General features: G+C 35.8%; 1 protein-coding gene across 3 annotated transcripts in view; it reads right to left on the reverse strand.

The window, feature by feature from the left end:
- KCNT2 (potassium sodium-activated channel subfamily T member 2) overlaps nt 1–16,085 on the reverse strand; it is a 360,386-nt gene that overhangs the window by 101,333 nt on the left and 242,968 nt on the right. For 2 of the 3 annotated variants that reach the window (XM_077770578.1, XM_077769973.1), the window contains exons 15-16: nt 9,735–9,884; nt 7,446–7,675 (exon numbers count right to left, since the gene is read on the reverse strand). In XM_077770578.1, the coding sequence (XP_077626704.1) occupies nt 7,446–7,675; nt 9,735–9,884 (380 nt within the window). The remainder of the gene's footprint in view (nt 1–7,445; nt 7,676–9,734; nt 9,885–16,085) is intronic. The other variant, XM_077771185.1, reaches the window with a different exon arrangement.

Consider the following 16,085-nt stretch of genomic DNA (forward strand, 5'->3'; position numbering starts at 1 on the left):
TCCGACTTTCGCTTAGGTCATGATCTCACGGTTCGTGGGTTCGAGCCCCGCGTCGGGCTCTGTGCTGACTGCCAGCTGAGAGCCTGGAGCCTGTTTCAGAGTCTATGACTCCCTCTCTCTCTGACCCTCCCCTGCTTACGCTGTCTCTCTCTCCTAGAAATAAATTAAAAAAACATTACAAAAATAAAATAACCAAATAGACAAATAAATGGGAAAAAAGCTCTTTTAGATAATGATAAATACCATGCAGAAAATAAAACAAATGACGTGAAAATGAACAGTGGGGTTGGGAGCAGGAAGATGTATGCACTTTTCACCAGGTGGTAAGGAAGGCTACACTAAAGTCACGATATTTGATTTTTGACTGGAAAGGCAATAGTGAGTGCACAAGCTGTGAAAATACCCCAAGGCAGCAGGAACAGCAAACCCAAATTGCTTCGGGCTTTTGAACACTTGAAGTAGTAAACAGTAAACAGAAGAAATGAATTCCTTTGGGATTTTTGTATTAGAATAAAATTAATTTAAACATCAATTTGTGGAGAGGTGATGTCTCTACCCTTTTGAAGAAAATAATACAATCTACTTGATGGTTGCCATCATATTTCACTACCACTCACTTCATTTATGCACTCAGTGATACCTTGTCATCCTTCTAAAAGCACTTAGACCTCACTTTGTCCCATCTGAATAAACTAGTAAAACACTCTCTACTTGTCTCAAATCTCTGACCTTTCCACCTCCTTTATACTATCATAGCAGGTGTTTTAAAGGGGGAATAAAACTAACGGATTTTAGCATCTCTTTCCTTGTACCTGGAAAAAGAGGTCAGCAACTGATTTCTAAAACCTCTGAGGAAACTACAAAGTCCTCACAGAAGGACAGATAAACAGGGAATGTTTTTGAGGGTGAGCGCTGGTAGCACAAGTCTAATGAGAATATTTGAATATTCCTCAAAATTCGAACAAATTCTGGTGGTCAAGTTTCAGAGACTTGTACCTCTTCATATACACAATACTCAGATTGGAGGGAGGGGAAGCCTAGGGTGTCTGTAGTCCGTGGGAAAGCCTTTATGTGAGAGGCATATATGAAACTGCTGTTTCCGAGAAAACATATGTGGCAACCAGCACTCAGCGATTCCAATATCAGAGCAAAGGTAAAAGGTGGCTGCCATCAAAAACTAAACACTCACCCAAAATTTTAGCATCATAAATAAGGATTAATCTATAATTCATTCTATCTTTGGGGGAAGGGTGAGTGGGGATCCTAGAGAAAATGAGATTAAATTTGCCATTAAATCTGGAATTGGTTAAAAACTAAATTTTATAAATTTGACTTACAAAAATGAAGAAGAGCTAAATATGGTTTACATCCTAAGATCCTGAGTTAAAATTCAGATGTATGGGGCGCCTGGATGGCTTAGCCAGTTAAGTGTCTGACTTCAGCTCAGGTCATGATCTCATGGCCCATGAGGTTGAGCCCCACGTCAGGCTCTATGCTGACAGCTCAGAGTCTGGAGCCTGCTTTGGATTGTGTCTCCCTCTCTCTCTGCACCTTCCCTGCTCTCTTGCTCTCTCCCTCTCTCAAAAATAAACGTTAAGAATATTTTTAAGAATTCATATGTATAGTATAGTAGTTATCCTCTGCAAAGGACCACATTGCCAAATTCAAGTAGGAAACAGAACTTAACGTAGAAGAAATCCTTCAATTCCCTGACTTTAAACAAACATGAAAGTTTCACCAAACTTTTATTCCTTTATTTCTGCTTAGAAGCAAACAGACGTACCTCTGTTTATATAAAGCTCATCCCTACTCTTCTTTTGGGGAATTAAATCCCTTCCTGCTTCCTAGGTAATCATGATCTTTTAACTCCATTCCCCAAATATATTTGATTCCACATCACCCCCAACTACCTCTTTATCTTTTTCCTGTCCAACACAGGGAAATTTGGTCACTTCCTGATTATTCTGCCAACACAGGCACCTGGCACCAAACTGGGCATATCCTGAGGAATAGGATCATGAGAAAATCTTGCAGGGAAGACACAATTTAGAAAGTAGTTTCAGTTACAGAAACACTCTGTTCTTTGAACATTTCCTTTCCTTAAAAAACCTGGCTCTTCCTGACATCTTCCCCTCACCCCTTAAAAAGGCAGATTGGAAGTGGGGAAATCTCAGTGTTGTCACTGTCTGTTTTAGACCATTTTCCTTTTATCCTTTAGAAAATCCCAGCTTTGTATCCCATATCTTCAAGGTTCTACCGCCATTATCCCTCATGGCTGTGCTTGGTGAATAATCCTGTCATCCAACTGATTTCTTAATGATTCTAGTCAGTTTCTCCAATACTATTTGCATTCATTTGTCAGGACTGTCAAAACAAAAAACCACAGAAATTGGTTGGCTTAAGCAATAGAAATTTATTGCCTCACAGTTTTGGAGGCTAGAAGTACAAAATCCAGGTGTTAGAAGGATTGGTTTCTCCTGAGAACTTTAAGGGAAAGATCTGGTCCAGGTCTCACTTCTTGGCTGGCAGATGGCCATCTTATCCCTATGTCTCGTGCTATTCCTTCAATGTGTCTCTGTGTCTTAATTTCCTCTTCCTAAAAGGACACCTGTCACAGTGGATTTGGGCCCACCCGAATGATCTCATTTTACCTTGATCACCTCCATAAAGACCTTAGCTCCAATAAAGATCACATTCTGAAGTACTGGGGGTTAGGATTTCAGCGTACGAATTTTGGTGGATACAACACTTGTCCTGCCTCATTCAGAGTGTTAAAAATGCAGGCAAATAATCCTTCCCACATGCAAATCTCACTTCTTTGAATTCACTAAAGAAATCATTTTTCACCTTATCTCAACCCCTCATGTCCATTGTCACTCTTTGGACAGTTTTATAACTAGTAAAAACAATGTTGCCTTTACTCATTTCCTGCATTCACTCTCTGACCACCACTATTTCCTATCTTTTTAGGTTACTTTCATTTGTGTCTCAGCTTCAGCTAAGGTTTCACACTCCTGGAACTTCAATTGTATTTATGATACCAAATGTGAACTGTCTCCCTTACTCCTTTCATGTTCTGTCTTCTTCTCTCCTTACCCACCTTAGGCTCCATATTTAAACAGTATGATTATTTCGTAGCAGATACTCTTGGCTCCCTTGCCACATTTTTGCTCCCCTACTCTGCTGGCACAAGCAAATCCTGTTTAAATTCAACTCTCTATCTAACCGATACCTGCATCAATGCAAATGAATATACTTGGATAGTTTAGCTCCTGCATTAGTCCCTCCAGTGCAATGTCTGTCCTTATTCTTGGCAAGTTCTTTATGCACATAGATAGATTTATATTTCATTATACACGTAGATGATCCTTCCAATGCTCCAAACTTAGTTCCTTGTCCTTTCATCCACTAATAGACTTTTCTTCCACCATTCTTTAACAACTCACTCCCACAGTCATACCCTAGATCTGACAGTTACTATTTAGTACATGTAAACTCTATTTCTGGTATCTCATTCTCTGATATGTACCTTTACCTCTTCTCCTTCCAACTCTCTCCTTTGTAATTCCCACTGGAATTATAATCTTTGAATCCACTACCTTTTCAGTTTCTTTCAACCCAGAATGTCTTTTCATTTCCTTACCTAAATTAGGTTCCACAATTTATCATTATACTCATTGTCTTAAATATATTGTTGATTGCCTTGCCCTTCTCACTTCCTTGTACATGTATCACGGCTACAAAGTCATTTCTTTGCATCCCCTTGCAGCAAAACTTTTTGAGAAACACTAGACCTAGTGCTTCTAATTTGTCGACTGCCATTCTGTCATGAACCCCTCTGATCTGCCACTCCAATCAAAGAGAAACAGTCACCATTTTGTTACGTTCAATTGCCAGTTCTCAATTCTGATGTTATTTGTATATTAGTGGCAGTAGACATGCTGATCACTGCAGTATCTTGAAAATCTTGATTCATTTTGATTCCAGGACACCACACTTGCCAGACTTTCCTACTACCTTGCCAAGGGCTCCTTCTTGGATTCTTCTCATCTCCCTGATATTTAATGTTGATATCCTCCTGGATTTTCTCTGTTTATCCCTTTTCTGTCTATACTTATTTCATCAATGATCTTGTTCAGTATCATGGCTTTAAATATAATACATAAGCTCATAAACCCCAAATTTACTTTTTCAATGTACGCCTCTTTCCTGAACTCTAGACTTTTATGTCCAACTTTCTTTGTGACATCTTCTTCTCAATGTCTAACAAACATTTGGAGTTCAGTGTGTCCCAAACTGAACATTTTACCCCCCACCCCTAACTCCAGACAAACCTGCACTCCCCCAAGCCTTCCCTATCTCAATGGATAGCCATTCCTTTTTTCCAGTTGCTTAAACTGAAAACCTTGGAGTTCTTCACAGTTCTTTCTCAGTTTACTTCCAATCATCAGTGAATCCTGGTTATTCTATCTTCAAAGTATATCCAGAATTTTCTCCTTCTTACTATCTCCACTTGAAAGTACTCTGATCCTTTGGTCAAACCAAGGATCTCAATAGCAGCCAAAGTGATTGTTTTAAAACAGAGGTGAGCATAGATGAGGTCATGCCATTGCTCTACTTAAAACTTGCAATGACTCCCCCTTCACTCAGAGTAGAAATAATAATCCTAACTTTGACTTTAAAATCCCCAACACAATTTTTACCTCTTCCACCTCATCTCCTGTACCCCACTATCCCTTGCTGTGTTTGAGCTCCTAAAGCACACAGTTAGGCTCCCAGTGGGGCCTTTGTAGTAGTTATTATCTCTTTCAGGAATGTTCTCCCTCCAGATACACACAGGACTAATTCCTTCATTTTCTTCAAGTATTTTCTCAAATGTTATCTTTTCAATGAGGCCCAAAAAACGTACATTTAAAATTCCAGTCTCTCCAGAATTCATAGACGTTTTTCCCAGCTCTGTTTCCTTTATTCTTATTACTCATCACTTTCTAACACACTTAATAATTTCCTTATTTTTTATGTGCTGTTTATTGCCAGTCTTCCCTGTGATTGAATGTAAGCTCTGGGAGTTAGGGATCTTTATCTACTTGTTCATTAATTTATCATAAATATAAGAGTTTCTAGCACATGCTAGGCACTCCATAAGTAATTGTGAATAATGAGAAAATAATGAGTAGGACTAATGTAGAAGAAAGATAATATGCTATGTTAATGACAGAGTTACCTAATACAGTCTTAGCAGGGCCATAAAATATTGATTGATACTGAGACTGAGATAATGAGAAAGATTGATACTGACACTGAGATACAAAGGATTAGAAGCTGTTACCTAGGCAAAGCTGGAGGCTGGGGAGTAGATCCTGTCAGAAGAAACTTCATGTGAAAAGGTCCACTGGTCAGAAACCATTAGTGAAGATTGAAAGGAATTTAGTAAGATTGGGACTCAAGAGCACAATAAAAGGGCTGATAAAATACAGGACTAGAAAAATAAGATGGAATCATTAAAAAAAACTTTTTAAGTAAAATGTGAAATTTATCTTCTTGAGAGTTAGAGGGGGATGGTCTTCAATAATTACACCAGGACAATGTATATAAACTGGAACTGTCCTGGGGCAACTGGGATTGACTCATGGGAATAAGAGATCTTGGTCATCCAAATTATAAGCCATGTAATATTATAAAATTCAGATTTTTTCCATTGGCCAGTAAGAAGCAATTCAAATGATTTATGCAGGGGACTAACACTATTAAAATTATGTAAGAATTATTACTCTGGTTTCAAGGTGGAGAAGAATGCAAGACAGCATGGAGGCATGGAGAGAAGCTTGGGGGGTGCTGATCCTGCAGCGGAGGAGAAAGATGACGGAAACTCACACAATGATCATACAGACAATGGACAAAGAGAGAAAGGAATGACTCTCAGCGTTATTCAATGATCAGATTTAATAGAATTAGGTGAATTCTGAGAGAAGAGAGAAAAGAAACAGTGAAAAGTCAGAACTGTCTGTTTTTTTAGCCAAAAAAAAAAAAAAAAAATGGAGGAGGAAGTTGGTTTCAAACGATGGCAGAAAGATTAGTTCAATTTGAATATGCTGTGTTGGTTCTTCCTGTGAGGAATCCAGATAAAAACAACCAGGACACACTTGAATTTGCTGCTGTAAAGAGAAGTATAAGTTAATGATTTACATGAGAGAAGCATCAATTTTTGGCAGGCAATTCAATCTATAGGAGCAGATGGGACTATTTAGGGAAAATTAATGTACACGATACAGAGAAAAAGCACTAGTGTGTTTCAGGAAGAGCACAGTCAAAACTGTCCCAGTCTGGGAAGATGCTCACTGAATTCAGTGACAAAGAAAAGAGTGATGACTTTGCCAGGGTAGTGATATATGGACTGCAGACTTCAGACTGAACCGGGTAGAGCAAGAGGGGACAGTAAGATCTCAAGCCAGGCAACTCTTTCAGGGAATTTACTTGTGAAGACGTCATGCAAGAGGTTCAGGTGTGTGTGTGTGTGTGTGTGTGTGTGTATGTGTGTAGAGATATGAAGACAGAAACACACAGAGACAGAGAGAGAGACAAAAAGGAGGGAAGGAGAAATGAGCTAATGATTTTGAAAAAAATAAAGTTAGGTAATGGGGATGAATCAAAATAAAGACAAGGTTCCAGAAGAGGTAAAAAGGATGGGTCCATTATATAAGTGAAGACATTATTATTAAAATGTTTAAAGTTTAAAAAAGGACACATTTCCTTGTGACAAAAACTGAATGTTTGTTGGCTTTTAGGTAGTATGATGGCAAAATTTAAAGGAAATTCTTATTTGTCTAGATCTATTTCTTTTTTTTTTAACTTCTGTGTCACAAAAGCTAACTTCAATTCTGAGATGGAGGATGGAAGAAAAGTTTTGAGAAAAATGGAGAATACCTGAAATAGCCTCAGTTGATAATCGTATAGAGAACTTAGAAGAGAAATATAGAAATGTCAGATGTTTGTATTATAATAAAAAATATGAAATAATTGTTGGCAATTTTGAATTAACTTCTTACCACTTTAACAGCTTAGAAATTTTGTTCTGTATACATAGTCACACCAAGTTTATAATATACATAAGTACTTTCTAAATTTGACTTTGAAATTTTAACAAACATTGAAGTATATATGTTATGCTTTAAAATTTTTTTTAATTTTTTATTTATTTTAGAGAGAGAGAGATAGGGAGAGCACAAGCTGGGGAGGGGCAGAGAGAGGGAGACACAGAATCTAAAGCAGGCTCCAGGCTCTGAATGAGCTATTAGAACAGAGCCCAACATGAGGCTTGAACTCACAAACCGTGAGATCATGACCTGAGCCAAAGTTGGACGCTTAACCAACTGACCCACCGGGTGCCCCTTATTATGCTTTTTAAAGAAAGAAACTAATGATATTTCAAATTTATTTATACTTACCCATGCTGGCAATTATGCTATGTACAGGTAGTCGAGAAGGTCCATGATAAAATGACCTTGATACATTGCTTTTTTTCTGCTGGTCTTGGTTTTTAAATGCTGAATTCTCTTCTTTGGTAATATTAATATAAAAACATATATCTGTAGCATTCATAATATATCGAGGACCTGGATTCAGCAAAATGTTTTTATTATCCTCCCTCCGAACACCAATCAAGCAGACGCCAAACCTAAATATTAAAAAATAAATAAATAAGAGTTTAAGAACTGTAATTCAGCAAGCTCTTAGTTTTTGTTTATTTGTTTTTAAGTTTTCATATGTAAGAAAATTAGTAAACTATTATAAGGCAGAGGTAAATTAAAACCCAAATCAGAGCCTTTTAAATCTTTTTGAAAAGATCCTGAAAGTTCAAGAATCAAAACTCTCAAGACTTTCTTGTTTTTACAGGAAAAGAAACTATGTTCTTGGTGTGTTGTGAAATCAATTTAGTTGACTGTGACATAAATATGTATGTATATATATATATATATACACATATATGTTTTTCTAAATAAAGAAGAATGGAATAAAAGATAATAGAAAACATCAGTATGTATATCATTAGTAGGGGTAAGAATGTGTGTATTGTGTCTTACCATAAATACGTATCTTCATTTGATCAAAAAATATAAAACAATAATACTTAGTCAAAAAAATGTGAAAGCCATTGGCCTAAAGGGAAGAAGAAACTAATGTCACATGACAAAGAATCAGGGTTCCTAATTTCTTTTAGTTCTGTTTCTACCATATTTGGTTTATTCTGAATTTTAGGAATAAAAAATTTAATAGTCTGAATAGGTCCACTGCTTAATTAGTAGAAATATCCACCACTAAATAAAACAGATATTAAAAATAGCTTTTATACTTTTTCAGGTATATGCTTTTTATGCGCCAAACACAAAATGTCCTGAATGTTTTTTATTTCAATGTCTTACAGTGCTACAAATAAATCTAGCTTAAAAATATTTTTTAAACACCAAAAGTATATTTAGTATGTATGGATAGAATCACATGGAGATGTTAAGCATGATACATTAAATACTAGATTAGTAGAATATACTAGATTATAAACAAAACCTTAAAAATGCTATTTTAATACAATTATAATACTGATATTACTTTCATTATAAACATACATTTTTATTTCTTTAGTAAATAACTTTTCTCAAAAAGGAAAAAAATATGTTCCATATTTGAATCAGAAGATACTATTGTTCACTTTTTAACCTATTTCTCTGGCCAAAGATAGTTTTTTTAAATGCCTAGTTTTTAATAAACATTATTATGACTTTGTTTACTTTTTAAAAAAATGTTTGTTTATTTTTGAGCAAGCGAGAGAGAGAGCAGGCACAAGCTGGGGAGGAGCAGAGTGAGAGACAGGATCCCAAGTAGGCTCTGCACTGACAGCTGCGAGCCGATATGGGGCTCAAGCTCAAGAACTACAAGATCAAGACCTTAGCTGAAGTCAGACATTCAACTGACTGAGCCACCCAGGTGACCCTTTGTTTACATTTTTAATCAACACTTTAAAATTAGATCTCTAAAGAAGATACATTTTCATGTATTTGTAAATTCTTAATGAATTAAAATATGTTCTTTAAAATAATTTTTTAATGTTGATTTATTTTTGAGACACAGTGTGAGTAGGGGAGGGGGAGAGAGAAGGAGACACAGAATCTGAAGCAGGCTCCAGGCTCTGAGCTGTCAGCACAGAGCCCAACTCAGGGCCCCAAATTCAACAATCAGGAGATCATGACCTGAGCCAAAGTTGGATGCTTAACCAACTGAGCCACCCAGGTGCCCATTAATGGATTAAATATGCTAAAGATAATTTATAAGATACTAAAGTTGAGGAGCCTCAGGGGCTTAGTCAGTTAAGCCTCTGACTCTTGGTTTTGGCTGGGGTCATGATCTCACAGTTTGAGTTCAGGCTCTGCACTGGCAGCGTGGACCCTGCTTGGGATTCCCTCTTTCCCTCTCTCTCTCTCTGCCCCTGCCCTACTTGTGTTGTCTCTGTCTCTCAACATAAACTTAAAAAACAAAAGTTACTAAAGTCAATATTCCTACTAAATTATACTTTATACCTTTGTGGAGACCATACAGACTCAGAGTTCAAATGTCTCAGTAATTATGTTAAAAATTCCAGAATACTTAGAACCCATGAGCACCAATATGGGCTGATTTTAGAAAACTCTTTAAAAGGTATGATTGGTTTATATTTTAAGTCCTCTCTGGAAGCAGAAACATACTTTTTGTGTGCATGAAAAGAGGCATATGTAAAACTCTTTCCTTCGTATTCAGCAAAAAATGTACTTTCTTCCAGAACAATGTGGTAGACTTCATTGCCAGAGCATCTACCGTACATCTTCTGCCACTGTTCTGGCGACTGCTGGCCTTCTCTGCAACAAAAGCACACACACATACACGCACACAAAGAGAAAAACACAGTGAGTGAAGTTAAAAACAAAAACAGTTACCATACATAATCTGGAGTTTCCCTACAGGAAGAAATAGTAAGCACAGTCCAAAGAAGTATTTGTATGGTGCTCTAAATGATGATATTGTTTACAAACACTTAGGAAGAATTACTACAAAAATTTTGAAACTAACACAATATATAAGCTTGAAAGATGGCACAATCCTAGAAAGTAGTTTTTCATACTCCAGTTAATGAAAACATTTATCCTGACCATGAACCAATGAGATATAGCATTTATAGCATTTCATTTTAATTTGTGTTTATGTCTATCCTGTCATGCACATCCTATATATTATACTTGTTTTATAGTCTAAATAATAAGGCTTATTTCATCTTATTTATGATACCTGTTTGGCCCCTATAGGTAAGTGATTTTGCTATGTATTTATAACTATATATGTATACACATCCATTTATTGGTATTTATAATTATATATGGATACACATCCACTTATTAAGTTGATTTCACAGAAAACATACTCTTAATTTCTGTCCATATCATAGCAATGGCTTTCTTCCAGTTATGTAGCAGTTAAGAAAAGATACCTCTTCATGATAAAAGTGTCTTCAAAGAGATCACCAGAAGTATTTTTTAAAAGAATATGTTTATCACAGAAAGTATACTTTTTATTTTCTGGAATGCTCTCCTCAGTGCCCTTGAAACTATATAAAAAAGCCAACCTATTAAAAATTCCTTTTTCTTATTTTTATAATATATTTCATTTACTTTTTCTGCATAAAGTTTATAGACTCTATAAATACAAGAAATGTATATTCTAGAAGGAAAGTGATAAATGCATAAATATCAAAACATTTCATCACATTGTCTATAGATTTTGGGTTTTTTAAATTATTTTTTAATGTTTTATTTATTTCTGAGAGAGAGAGAGACAGCGTGAGCAGGGGAAGGTCAGAGAGAGAGGGAGACACAGAATTTGAAACAGGCTCCAGGCTCTGAGCGAGCTGTCAGCACAGAGCCCTACGTGGGGCTTGAACCCACAAACCGTGAGATCATGACCTGAGCCGAAGTCGGACGCTTAACCGACTGAGCCACCCAGTCGCCCGTCTATAGATTTTGAATGAATAAAAGCAGATAACAAATCATATCTGTCATATTTAGGCTTTTAAAACATTTTGAACTCTGAGGTTTGTCTAAAGGATTATTAGAGACAATACATTTATTAATATTTTCAAAGAGTAGATAAGTTTTTAAAAAAATCATACATTTTCAAGGTATGTTTAATTGTGCTTAAGAGTCAAGAGCCTGGACCTTAGAGTCTGAGTGCCTAATCTGAATCCTAATTCTGAGATCTTGAGTGAGTTACTTACTTCTGAGTGATTCTCTGCCTCTTCTGTGAAGAAAACATTATCAGCCTCACTGGGTTAGATACAAATTAATCACTTAGCAGATGTTGGGATCATAGTCATTACTCAGAAAATGTCAGCTTCCAGTATTTTTTGCTGTTTTACTTTCCTCATTGCTAGATTCTGGAGACATCTTTAACCAGCCAGTCAACCTATTGAACACTAATGCTCTTAAAACCTTTACTCTTTCTTCTGTAACAATGTTAGTATGTTTTCGGAAATAGGAAAATAAAACACTTTTGACTATAGACTGCATATGGCTACACCCAACTACTATTTTCTAAGAATAACTGTTCTTGGTAGAGAAAACGTTCCCTTTGGCAAACAAAAATAAAAATCATCTTTGTTATGTACCACAGTGCTACTTGGCAAGATGATACTTGGCAAAGATAGACTCCATTTAAATGGGCTGCAAATGTAAGAGAAGACGCCAGTAATTCATCAGGGTTTGTTTGAGATCCAAAAGGTAGCATGGAGTCCAATAATTGTCACACAAGGGTACTAAAAGCTATTCAAGGGAATAATAAATCTAAGTCTAGGGGCTGAAATGGGAAAACGATATTGTAACTTGAAAAGGAAAGGGTTACACAAGGACATTGCAGATGGATTTCCTTAAATCATTTGCTTCCTTTCATGTTATTTTATGCTTTCATGCCAGGAGACATCTTTATGATTTATTCAAATATATCCCTAATAGGTTACCAAGAATCTCTATGTTCAGTTACTTGTAAATATACAAAATGTTCTCCTTTTAGCTCATGTAAATATAAGATATTATTAATGCCATTTAATACCACTGGGTATGTCCAGTTCTTACTTAATAGTTCTTACATGAAATATTTATCGAGCACCTAGGCTGTGTCAGGCAAAGTTCTAGATTCACAAGTTATGGCAGTTAACAAGGCAAAAATGCCTTCTTGTTTGAAGCCTCTAGTGAAAGAAGACTGACAATAAACAAAAGAAGCAAACTGTTATGTTAGAAGTGATAAGTGACAGAGACATAAATCAGAGAGGGAAATAATTTTGAGCAGTGAATTGAAAAGTAAATGGTATGGTTGAGGAAGGCATTGCTGGGAGGATGACATTTGAGTAAAAGTCTTCAAGAGAGTAGGAAAGGCAGCCATACGACTTCCCAAGAGAATACTGTTTCAGGCAGAAGTAGTGACAAGCACCTTCCTGAAGCAGAGAACTCCCTGGTTCTCTGGGATGATGAAGGAAGGGCAAGGAGGCCAGTTGGGCTGGAGTTGGAGGAGGAGAAAAAATGAGGTCAGAGAGATAACTGGAAAGGGAGAGGGGTCATATACAGGTTTACAAAATTTTACAATGACTTGGACTTGCACTTGGGATGATTTGGCAGCCACTAAAGGATTTCGAAGATGGGTACAAAAGATTCTGACTTTAATTTTTTTTGTTTTTTTTTTTTATTGTTTATATTTTAGTTAGTTAACATGCAGTGAAATATAGGTTTCAGCAATAGAATTCAGCGAGTCATCACTTACATACAATATCATCACAACAAGTGTTCATCACAACAAATGCTCTTCCTAACACCCATCACCCACCTAGCCCATCGTACTAGACACGTTCCTGAAGGCAAGGGAAATGAAGGCAAGCATGAACTACTGGGTCTTCATCAAGATCAAAAGCTTCTGCACAATGATGGAAATAATTGACGAAACTAAAAGGCAACCTACAGAAGGGGAGAAGATTCTGACTTAAATTTTACAAAAATCCCCCCAGGTCAAAGTCCTGAGAATAGATTGAAGAAGGAGTAATGACTGATGAGGAGGTTACTACAATGATCCTGCTGGATGATGATGGTTTGGACCAGATTAGACTCTGGGTGTGTTCTGAAAGTAGACCAGAAAGAATTTTCTAATGGAAGAGAAAAATAAATATAAAAATCTTAAGCACTCATGTCCATTAGAAATATAGATAAATAAACAAAAAATAAAATAAATAGAATCCATAAAGATAACAGTGAAAATACAAGTACCACTACTTATAAAACATCATGGAGAAATCTCAAATACAAAATGTTGATATTTGATAAAAGGAGTGATTTCAGATTTATTATTTTAAGTCCAGAGATATTATATGTGGGTATCAGAAACATTTGGAATGTTTATTTTTAAAATCTGAAATCCTAGGTACCTGGATGTTAATGATAATAATCTTATAATTTTTCAATGTCTCAAATATTTCTAATTGCATCACAAAAAAGAAAAACAGGACTAACTCAAAAAGATAACTGCATCTCATGTCCATTGCAGCATTGTTTACATGAACCAAGGCATAGAAACAACTGAAGAGTTCATAGATGGATGAATGAATAAAGAAAATGTGGTGTAAATATATGTAACGAGTTACTCTTCAGGTATATAAAAGGAAATCCTGCCACTTGTGACAATACGGATGGACCTTGAGGTTATTAGCTAAGTGAAATAAGTCAGACCAAGACAAATACCATATGATCTCATTTATATGTAGAATATTTAAAAAAAACGAAACAGCAAATGAACTCGGAGAACAGACTGGTGGTTGCCAAAGAGGGTGGTTGGGGAGGTGGGTGAAATGGATTAAGGTGAGCAAAAGATACAAACTTCTAGTTGTATATGAAATAAGACCTGGGAATATAATGCACTGCATGGTGACTATAGTTAATAATATCATATTATATATTAGAAAGCTGCTAACAGAATAAATCTTAAAAGTTTGGCTTACAATAAAAAATTGTAAGTATGTGTGGTGATGGATGTTAACTAGACTTACTGGCAAGCTCATTTCCCTCTCGACGTGTGTGTGTGTGTATAAGCATGTGTTTGTATGTACACATACACGTGTATATATATAGATGGATAGATGGATAGAATTATGTTGTACATCTGAAACTAATGTAATATTACATGGAAGTTATATCTCTATTTTTTAGAAGGGTATTTTATGGCCTGTATAAGTGTAAAAAAAACCCTTTCATTTGTCTTCAACTTACTACTCTACCTAAATTTTCGCTTCATCTATCTTACTATATGTTTATAGGCAGAATTAATTCAAAATTATTTTTGAATGGAGGAAGACAATCACATAAATAAAAAGATATTTCCAAACGTCTCATATCAGAGAATTCTTTAATTCCACCATCTAAGTGGATCTTGAACTCACCACTTGTCCCTTTCTTCATCAATTCTCAGACTCTTAAAATAGCCCTACCCATCTTCTTGCCTCCTTGCCTCCAGTATTGGCCATTACAAATCCATTTATGGTGCTGTCAGAAGAGTGAATTTCAAAAATTCAAATCAGTTCATGTCACTCTCCTGTCGAAAATGTTTAAAGGGCTTCCTCCTTCCATTTTAAAAATGTAAACTTCTTTATCATCATTACAAAGCTCTCCAGACCTATGTTATGCCTGCCTTTCGAATTTCATTTGTTACTTCTGTCTTCTTTGTCTTGTGTATTCCAGCCATGAGCACTTCTTAATTTACCCTGAACAAGAAACTATTTCTTATATTTTGGCCAGTGCTGTTCCTTCTATCTTCGATGCTTTACTCATTCTCTGACCTATAGCTTACTCATTACTTGTTAGCTTTGCAGTGCTCTACTTCTTTCATGATACAAGAACAGTATAAATTGTGTTAACTACTCCTTAACGCCTTGCTTCCCTGTGAAATAAGCCACAGGAGGAAAAGGATCATGTCTTGTTTACTGCTATACTTTTGAGACCCTGACATTCATTCTGACACAGAGTAAGCGCTTAATAAATGTTTGGTTAAATGAACAAAGAATAATCTAACAATGTTCTTTATGCTCAATTACTAAATGTTCTGCTTTCCTAATTATATAATACCTGTCTCCTTCACCAGAATCATTTTTTAGGTCTAACCAATTATTTTCCCTATGATGAACTTGCCATTAGAATTAGAAAAAATAATCACTGAGTTCCTCAATCGTTAATGGACATGAAATAAATTTAACCTCAGCAGCAGTAAAAACACAAAAGATATTAGAGACAAAAAGCACAGAATGGAAAGCTTAGTGAAAGTTACAAAAAGCCATTTAATGAAGATTTAAGATGTGTTTAAACTAATCAAATGAAGTTTTAGGGGAAATAATTGGCTTGTGCATTTACTTACTGTCAAGCTCTAAGTATACTCCAACCTGTAAAATAGCACAGCCTAGTTTACCCCATGCCCTTTTTAGGCTGTTCTACCATTTTTACTGAAAACTTAATGGTAATCAATCCTTCCTAAACCGGTTTATGTCCACCTTTGTTTTCAAAATAATTTCCAGCTCCAGCTGTTTATAAAAGTATTAGTAGAAAAAGAAAACAATGATAGGAATATGAAAATGAAATATTCTATTAAGGCAATAAATGGAGTACAGAGTAACAATATGTGCTTCATATTTGAAAGAACCTCCTTGAGATGTCTATTACCCCTGAATAAAGAGATACGATGTAAAATGCATGCACCCAAAACCAGAGTTATGGGAGTCTTGGAAAAACTTCAATAGGACAGCTTAAAAGGAAACAAAACTTGTGTCTGTTATCCTATGCATTCTAAACCCTAAACAAATGTCTAAGTGAGTAAAAATTTTTTAAAAAGAGAAGTGGAAGGAAAGGTGATAGAAAATTGCTTAGAAGAAAGAGAAAAGAAAAGCCTATTCAAGTGAATAAACTAACCCCTTGTCAAAATTTTCAAGACCTTGTAGCCTTCAAGCATGTCCTGTAAAATCCTCCATTCTTATCTCATAATAATAT

The sequence above is a fragment of the Crocuta crocuta genome, unplaced genomic scaffold (genome assembly GCF_008692635.1).
Source record: "Crocuta crocuta isolate KB4526 unplaced genomic scaffold, BGI_CrCroc_1.0 scaffold220, whole genome shotgun sequence".
Classification (NCBI taxonomy): domain Eukaryota; kingdom Metazoa; phylum Chordata; class Mammalia; order Carnivora; family Hyaenidae; genus Crocuta; species Crocuta crocuta.